This window comes from Hipposideros armiger, unplaced genomic scaffold (assembly GCF_001890085.2).
Source record: "Hipposideros armiger isolate ML-2016 unplaced genomic scaffold, ASM189008v1 scaffold_94, whole genome shotgun sequence".
NCBI lineage: Eukaryota > Metazoa > Chordata > Mammalia > Chiroptera > Hipposideridae > Hipposideros > Hipposideros armiger.
The window spans coordinates 4,440,958-4,450,193 of NW_017731444.1; the positions used below are offsets into that span (position 1 = coordinate 4,440,958).

The window sequence follows — 9,236 nt, forward strand, 5'->3', positions numbered from 1 at the left end:
TGTGTGCTGGGGAAGGCATGTATAACACGGTCTGGGGGAGCATGGAGTTAGGTCCCTGCTGTGCTCACAGTGACGAGAACCAGCCCCTGACCAGGCCCATCTTGGGCAAGGCCTTTGTCCTATGAGTCTGCTCCCCCGTGGGGAAGGCACAGTGAGAAAACTTTGGCCCAGGGAGGGGCAAAATCTGAAACTTCCCCCACTTTCCAGCTTCCCCTGTGGAGGGTTTTGGAGTCCTACTGAAGCTAGGTCAGGGGCGAGAAATCAGAAGCTGTTTGCTCTGAGATCAGACCAAACTCAGATTACAGTGTAAGGGACTCATATCAGACAGTACAGGAACTGTCATTGGCCCAGGCCACGAAGCAGTGAGACAGAGAAGCAGCAGGGGCCCCTGGTGTACACATAGCCTTCTGGGACCTTGTATCCGGGAAGACGGGCAGGCAGTGAAAGGGGTCAGTGATCCGTGTTAGAGCGTGACTAGCCCATGGTGCCATGCACGGATGCCTACAGACAGAGACATGAGGCCACTGCCCTCCACTGGCCACCCTCTCTCTGCCTGTCCCATGTGAGCTTCCTTTGTCCCCTGAGATGCACCCTCCAGGTGCACCTGCTGTGTTTGTTCTTGGCGGAAACCCGGCAGGAGGCCCATGCCACACACATCTCTTTCCAAGGCCAGGCTGGGTGGCTTCTTAATGGTGTCTTTTGAATCCCTGTCTGCAAGTCTCAGAGTTCAAGCCCTGTGTTGGGGAGCACTGTAGACGGAGTCCAGAGGCCTGGGTGTGAATCTTGGCTCAGCCACAGGTGGTCAGGCTGGAGAGGGCCGTTGGGAGCATAAAGACCACTGCCTTTATGCTGGGGTCTGGGGAAACTGAGGACTAGAGAGGCAGAGGGACTTCCCCAGGTTACACGGTGAGTCTGAGCGGAGTTCAGGCCTCTTGACTCACCTGATACTCTCTTGCAGCAGCACCACCTCTCATTTTAATCAACATCTCCCTCAGCCCAGCAGCACAGGTTCATGAGGAAGTCCAGGGGCTGGGGTGCCAGGTGCCTCAGCCCAGATCTGACTTCCCCTCGCCAGGTGTCCTCACCTCTTGGTAAACTGGGCACAATCCAGTACCTGTGTCACAGACAGAATTGTGAGGAAAACCAAAGCACCCGAATAGGGCCTGGCACAAAGGAAGCTCTGTAGAAGCGATAGCCATTATTATCACAAAAATAAAGAGCAACAGGGGGAACTAACATTGATTGTGCACGGAGCCATTGCAAGGACCTTATATGATGGGTACCATTATAATCACTGCAAATTTATAGGTGTGAAAACTGAGGCACAGAGCAGCTACACAGGGAGTGAGTAGCAGAGCTGGGGTTTGCACCCAGAATCTGAGGGACTCCAGAGTCCTCAGCCTCCAACCCCCAGGCCTACCACCCTTGTTTCATCGGGGAACCCCTATTTAGGGACCTGGGGAGACTTCAGAAGGGGTGGGATCCCATCAGAGTCTTGCCAAAGGGCAAAGGATGTTATTGTTTCTGAGGAGTGGGGTAGATATTAGGATTTGGGGGGGGGCAGAGCAAGAGAGGGAAGGCGTGGCTTGCAGGCCTGGTGTGAGGAGTGCACCCAGGGAGGGCTGGTGGGCAGCCAACTGGCCCCTGTGTGCCCATGGACAAGCCCACCCCTTCCAGTCTGTGAGTCCTCCCTGCTCAGGATGCGGGGCAGATGGTGGGTGGTGTGGCTTCCCTTGGTGACTCCTGAGGGCAGTCTGACCTCACCCTCCTCTGGCCACAGTGTCTGAACTTGGGAGAGCCCCTCTCCAGCAGGCCTTGCAGGTCACTGTCCCATATTTCATGGACTGGAGTGGAGGGGTGCTTCAGCCAACCAGGTGAGTGCTCCTGCCCTCCAGATAAGGTGTTCCTCTCATCAGGTGAGTGTTCCCACCTGCCAGGTGAGTCCTCCCACCCTCTGGGGAAAATGCTCAGCCCACTAAGTGAGTACCTTCGTTGATAGGTGTTTCCCCACCAGCTAGATGAGTGCTTCCCTCACCAGGTTAGATGCTGTCACCCATTAGGTGAGTGGTCACCCATTAGGAGATGGGATCAAGGTGGAGACACGGGGGTCGTGGTGCCTTTGAATTAGTAGATTTCTGCCTCCAGGGGACAAGACTCTGTGTCCTCATGGCCGGCAGGACCCTTGGCTACTGCCTCCAAAAGCTAGACACCGAATTTAGACACACACAAAAAATCTGAGCCTAATTTACCCCCACACCACCCTGTAATGCATACAGACTCAAAGACAGAGGTAGGTGGGGGTGTCTCAAACTCCGACCCTTTCAGGGATTGGGCCAGTTGTCCCCATTCATGTGGGGACACAGACTCACTATTGCCAGATCTCTGGAATCCCAAGAGAAGTATACATAAAAAAATCAAATTTTGAATGATGGCAACTAATTTGAAAACCATTTACAACAGGTGGGTAAGAAAGCCGCTGGCTAGGAGGTCCCCCCAGTTTGAGGCCCCTAGGGTAGGGCTGCAATGCTGCTCATGGCATGGCTGATGATGGTGGAGAACTGGGAGTGACATCAACACCTAACAACTGAGGTTCCTAAATGATTTGTAGTCTTGTCACACAAAGGACAGCAGATGACTATTTGGCTATAGCACCGAGGGTCCTTGTTTGTTGACGTGGAAACACACCCAGGATGGTTGTCATGTGAAAAGAAAACAGGTTCTAGGTCAGCGTGTGCCCTAAGGAGTGTTACGGAAGGATGTCACTCAAGTGCTAACAGCCAGAATGTTTGAGGTTTGAGTTTTGATGTGACTTTTAAAATTTATACCATTTGTAGTATCTGAATCCCCACCCACTACCGTGCAGGAAAAAAAAATGACTTTCATTTAGAAACAAAAAGAAATAAAAAATTAGTTGGAAAGTGCTTAGCAATTAGAACAGGCATCTTTGAAGGGAGTGAGTTCCCCGTTGCTGAAGGGCTACAAGACAAAGCTGTTGACTAGAATGCTGTGGAGGGGATTTCTGCTTTCTGTGAGTCCTGAAGGCTTTCTTTCCCCACCTTCCCAGCTTTCCAGACTTCAGTCAGATACTGAAATCTCTCCAATACTGAGAAGTCATCTCAGCAATTCCCATCCAGTGTTGGGGTCCTGTCTGTATACTTTCCCTACAAGCTAGTTGTCCGTACATGGCTTGCATGCCCCCTATGATGGAGAACTCACTACTTATTTCGCATCCCATGGTTCCAATAGTCAGAAAGTCCTTTATAACATCAACAGTGTAGATATGTACGGCTCAGGGCACCCACCCCAGATTTGATTCCATGGTTTAATGGGGACTGCCCTGTCATCTCCATTCCTACCCTGCAGAGTTCGGATTCTGAATATCCAGGTGACCCACCTCCACCTGAACTTCATTGAAGGTCTTGGAGTACGTTTGTTGGCAGCAGCCAATTTTACTATTAAGGTCTTTCGGTGAGTGAATCTCTTTGTTGGGGGAGGGGCAAAAGGATTTTCAGGGATAATCAGAGCCATTTCACTTCTCTAACACCTTCAGTTGGATGAAACCTTGCAGCAGGGCCATGAGGGTTGCAGCGAATGGATTCATGGCTGTAATTAAAATACGTCCCCCCTTTCACAGTACAAGGCCCACAGTAGGTGCTCAATAACATAGCTATTAGAATTATTTCTGTGCATCAGTCACTTTACATGCATTTAATTTTCAAACTATGAGCTAGGACTTCAGAGGGATCTCTTATTCCAACTCCTCTGTCCTGACACTACTATTTTATAAGTGCTTACTATGGGACAGGCTCCAAGCAGGGTGTTTTCACATGACTACCTCATAGAAAACTCAGCGCAGCCCTATGAGATTGGTACCACCCACCTTATGTCCATTATACAGAAGAAGAATCTTAGACTCAGCCTGGAGAGTGACTGGCCCAGGGTCTCACAGTGAGAGGCTATGGGGAGCCGGAGTTCATACCCATGTGCTGTAACGTGACCCAGAGTGGGGTCTGGGGGACTCAGGTGGGGCCATCTCATGCTGATTGGGGGTCCTGCCTGTGTCAAGTGGAGGGCAAGCTTGGGCTGGGGCTTCACAGGGTCTCAAATCAGTCAAGGTGGGCTCTGCTGGGCGGAGCGGCGGGGGCTCAGGACTGACATTCCTGCAGAGTCCCGGAGCCCCTGGAGCTGGTCCTGCCTGCGGTACTGCTGGCGGATGCCCGCGTGGCCCAGGGCTCCATCGGGACCCCCGTGGTCAGCATCTCCACCTGCCTCTCGCTCTTCAACAATGCCATCGTGTTGAACGGCAGTCACAGGTGGGTGCTGGGCTGTGGTGCCATTTCTTCACCTTCCTACTCAAGCCTTCATCCAATTGCCACAATAGGTCTGAGACCCCCAATATCACACCTGTTTTATAGCTGAGCATACTGAGGCTCAGAGAGGGGTAGAGACTTGCCTGAGGTCACACAGTAAGTGTGTAACCAGAGCCTGTGTCCTCTCCACTGCCCCACTCCTCACCATGTGACAATATACACTAGCCTTTAACATACTGTTTAGGAAGGGGTTCTGAGCTCATGCCTCTATTGGGGACCTCAGAGGGCTGCCTCTCTCTGCAGAGATGGGGAGTCTGAGGCCCAGGGAGCTGGGACCCGCCAAGCTCTCACTGTTTGAGGTGGCCTCTCATGTCCTTATCTAAAGCTCGCAGCAGCCCCCGCTTTCAGGGTGCCTACTGTGTGCTGGTCATGTTCCAGGCCCTTTCTGAGCATTGTCTCACAATAATCCTCCCAGGAGGGTGGAAGTATTTCCCCCATTTTGCAGGAGAACAAATGGAGGCACAGAGCAGTTAAGTGACTTGCCTAAGGCCACATAGCTGGCCAATGCTGGAGCCAGGTTCAAATCCTGACTAACCCGCTGCTTGCGAATCCCCTCCATTTTGTCTATACTTCCCCACACGTGGGTGGGGGCTCACTGTGAGGCCACTGAGCATTTTGCACTGGACTTTTCCCCAGAGAAGAGTTGGGTATGAATCACACTGGTGGCTTTGCCAGGAGAGGCAGGACAGAAAGCATTGACCCAGAGCTCAGGAGCCCTTTCGGTGTCTCTTTCTTAGCCTGACTCCAGCGCTGCTGGTCCGGGTGCAGCAGCACATCAAAGCTGTCCTGCGTAACAAGGTAAAGGCTCCCCGGCCAGATCTCTCCGAAAGGAGGGCATCGCTTGCCTCAGCAGGTGTGGTGAATGAATGGGGGTTTGCAGGTTGGAATGGTTACCGCTTTCATTCATTCATTCATTCATTCATAGAAGGCCCTTCATGAAGCTCCTCCAATTTTCCCATGAGGGGAGGGAACAAGTTGGGGTGATGGCCCAGGGCAGTGACAGGGAGGCCCAAACAAGGGTGGGTTTGGGGGGTGGCAGGGGAGGGAGGCTCACCCCCTTGGGCCAGCCCCAATTCCATGCTAGAAGGTGAGATGGGGGCCTGTGTGGCTTGTGAATAAGAGACACAAAATGAGAGTGGACCCTGGAACCCGATGTGGCCTGGGTTTGAACCCCGATTCCTTCCCTTCCCAGCTGTGAACCTTGGGCAGGTCGCCTAAGCTCCCTCTGCTCCTGATTCCACACCTGCAATGCAGAGAGTAAATGTCCTGGTGGGCTGGCTTGGGGGTTGACCGAATTAACAGCCATGAAGGGTTTAGGACAGTTCGGGCAGAGAGAGAGCTGCTGTTACTGTTGCTATTTTAGCTGTTGTTATTAGCTGCCTGTGGCTGACTTGGTGAGAAATGGTGCCCCAGGGGTCAGGGATCTATTACTGACGGGGAGCCGGTTCTCCAACTTTGCCCCTTCCCACCTCACCCCCACCTCCTTTAAGGGACAGTAGTGGAGATCAAATGAACCACAGCATGCTATGCCACACCCACCTGAAGGCAGGCCTCAGCACCCCCATCTTGCAGATGAGAAAACTGAGGCCTGAGGGCTAAAGGCGGTACAGCCTGACCTGGTCCTCTCCTCTGCCTCCTGGTCTCACCTGGCCCACCCTCACCAGCTCTTGTCTGGACTAGGCAGTGACCTCCTCAGCTTTGCGTTCTCTCCCCGGCCCCACTTCCTGTCACAGTGACTCCCGGCTTAATAGGCCTCTCTGGCTGCCACTGTGCCTGGAAGAACTCCAGCCTCCCTGGCCTGGCGTGCTGACCGCTCTCTGCCTCTCCCACCAGCTGGCCCTCCCACCAGCTGGCCCTCTGGGCCCTGATGCAGCAGGCTCCCTGCCTCGGTTGTCCAGGCCCAGCTGTGGCCACCTCTGCAGTGTCCCATAGCCCCTGTTCTTTCCTCGATGCCCACGGGCCCCAGCCTCCCCTCTGACTTCCTAGCGCTCAGAGGAGGTGCCCGAAGTTGCCCTCTGGGTGGTGGAGGAAGGAAGAGATAACAGGCCTTGATGTCCAGTTTGGGGGAGGCTTTCAGACAGGGACCCTGGACCCTCCCAGCCTTGCCCCCTCTAGCCCTGAGTGCCACCCTAACCCAACCTCCTCTGTCTTGCTGCAGCTGTGCCTGGGCATCTCCAACCTGGTTCAAGGCCTCAATGTCCACCTGGGCACTTTAATTGGTAAGACTTGGGAGCCCAGGGAGAGGGGAAGGGAACTCGGAGAAGTTCTGGGGCCCCCAAGACCCTTTAAGCCCCACTCTGGATCACAGTAGACCCCTGGGCAGTCAACGTAGGACGACTGAACAACTATTGATGGATTCTGTGAATCTCTAAATTCTAGAACCACATCTTGGAATGTTTACTGTGTGCATGTGCATGTGTAACTGTGTGCGTATGCGTGTGTGTGTGTGTGTGTGTGTGTGTGTGTGTGTGTGTGTGTGTGTGTAGGGGGAACACATGCAGTTTGTAATTGCTTCCTCCCCGGCCTGGAGATTCAGAGACTCCTCCTCCTCCCCTGTTTTGCTCTCACATCTCTTACATTTTTTGTCAGACTCTCTCCCTCCCCTACTCTCAGGGCTTAGACCCTTATATTCCATTTCCTCCTGGACACCTCCTCCAGGAAGTCCCACAGGCTCCTCCCACTCAACTTGTCCTTGACAGAACTCAAACTCTCCTGCTCCCAAGTGCCTCTGCTTCTGTTTCCCTTCCAGGGGCCACCCACTACCCAGAGTCAAAACTCCCTTTCCTCTTTGTCAGGCTTGCCTCATCTCTGGGTTTTTCAGGGGTCCTCATTATCCAGGGTGTGCTAAGAGTATACTAGGAGAAGGCTACTATCTTAGACTAATCCCCCCAGATACAGACCCCAGAGATGAGGATTTTAGGGTAAGTGGCTCAAATGGGGGTGTCCTAGGTCCTAGAGGGTGCTGGTTGGGGAGGGAAGCAGTGAGGCCAGATGGAAGGTGTGTTAATGAGCAGGTCCTGTTGTGGGCTCCTGGGGCTCACTCCCATTGGGGCGCTCTTGGAGACTGAGAAGAACACGCCTAACAACCTCCCTGAGAGGCTGGAGCTGGGGTATATCACTCCCATCAGTCATTGGTCATCTCCCCACTACCCCACACGCCTTCCTCCGCTACCACAGACGGAGTCCCAGGGTCTTGCAGCTCCTGAACATAGTCTACTTAGAGCTGTGGCCACAGTGCATTCTGCACAAGGCTAGATCAGGACTTCACCTTACAACATGAAACTAAAAGCTATGAAAGTAGGTCAGCTTCATCTTCTTTTTAGCAATTTACGTATTTATCAGTATTTACGAACTACACTGGCAATCACCCGCCCATCCTCAGGCTGATCAAAGAATGTATCCTCTTTTGATTTGGGGGTGATACATTCTCGGTGAGCCCTGAACATAATCCAGGGCTTCCTCTAATTTCTCACAAGCCTGTTTGGAAGCTGCTCCTGTTTGAAGCACACCTTGTCCTATCCGTTGGCTTTGCTTGGGAGTATAGTGGTTCTCCCAAACTGCTGTCATTGACTTTGTGAGATCCAGGCCTGGTGACTATTGGCAGTTGCAGTTTGCGATCAGTTGGCTTTGCCTTTGAGTCAGGGGTTTGCATCTAACTCTCACACAGTCTGGGACAGGTGTGTTGGGGTGTGGGGACAGGATCTGGGGACAGCATGCTGGTGTTCAGCCAGGAGGGATGCCTGGCAGGGTCCACATTTATCCGTAATGGAGGGTTCTCAGTGAATATTTTCATATTAAAGCAGCTTTGGCTTTCTTGTGCAAACTTCTAACAACAGTCCTATGATGTGACATAATTATCCCCAATTTGTCGATGGGAAACCAGAGGCTCTGAGTCTGAAATCCTCAGCATGGTGGTGCTAGGGCCACCCATGAACCAGCTCACCCTGGTTTTCTCCTCCTCACATGTCTACCCACTGCTCTGCCCACACTTCACGGCCCAGCTCAAAGTCACCTTGTCTGGGGAACATTCCTTGATTTCCCCCACTCCCCTCAGTGCCCAAACCCCATATTACCTTAATAGAAAACTGGATTTGGAATCAAAGGACATGAGGTTAAATTCTGGCCCTGCTGCTCACTTGCTGTGTGACCTTAGGGGAGTAAATCCATCTCTCTGAGCCTAACCATTCCAATCCAAAAAATGAGGCTCAAAATTCCTACTTCTCCCGTGGGTTGCTACAAGACAGCACAGATTAAGTGCCTGGGTTACAATAGGCTCAATAAATGTTAGTCCCGCCCTTCTTCCTCAGTAGTGTTGTCTCCTTTAAGATGCCTTGTAATTGGGTTCATACCAAAAACCATCCCTTGTCTGTGTCTTGAGGAATTAAAAAAAATCAAGTACAAGAAATCTAAGTGTCCAGCCCTGGGGGACTGTTCACATGAGTCATGTATACCTAGAGCATGGAGTGACAGGAGCCATTAAAAAGCATAGTTTCAAGGGGAATTTAATCACCAAGCAACATGCCTTTATTACAATATAATAAAAGCTAATATTTATTGTAGGGTCATTAGCTCTTTTACAGATGAAGAAACTGAGGAAGTTTGCCTTGAGAGCCTGTGCTCTTAACTAAGCTATAATGTCACTCTGTAAAGAAAAAAGAGAATGACACAAAGCTATACATAGCTTTACTCCAGTTTTACTGAGAGAGAGAGAGAGAGAGAGAAGTTTATCTTTGTAAAAGAAAATACTGAAAAAGAAATGAGATTTGAGGTTATATTACTTCCATCTTTAAAAAAATTTTCTGTATGTCCACCATGAATATGTATTATCATTTAAAATTTTTAAATGTTTTTATTCATTTTTAAGAC

The 9,236-nt window shown here is 51.5% G+C and overlaps 1 protein-coding gene across 1 annotated transcript in view; it reads left to right on the forward strand.

Annotated features, from left to right (window-relative positions):
- The window catches only part of BPIFB2 (BPI fold containing family B member 2), a 17,202-nt gene that overhangs the window by 736 nt on the left and 7,230 nt on the right, over positions 1 to 9,236 (forward strand). The window contains exons 2-6 of the mRNA XM_019645694.1: positions 1,781 to 1,874; positions 3,364 to 3,468; positions 4,167 to 4,313; positions 5,108 to 5,168; positions 6,529 to 6,589. Of these exons, the coding sequence (XP_019501239.1) occupies positions 1,781 to 1,874; positions 3,364 to 3,468; positions 4,167 to 4,313; positions 5,108 to 5,168; positions 6,529 to 6,589 (468 nt within the window). The remainder of the gene's footprint in view (positions 1 to 1,780; positions 1,875 to 3,363; positions 3,469 to 4,166; positions 4,314 to 5,107; positions 5,169 to 6,528; positions 6,590 to 9,236) is intronic.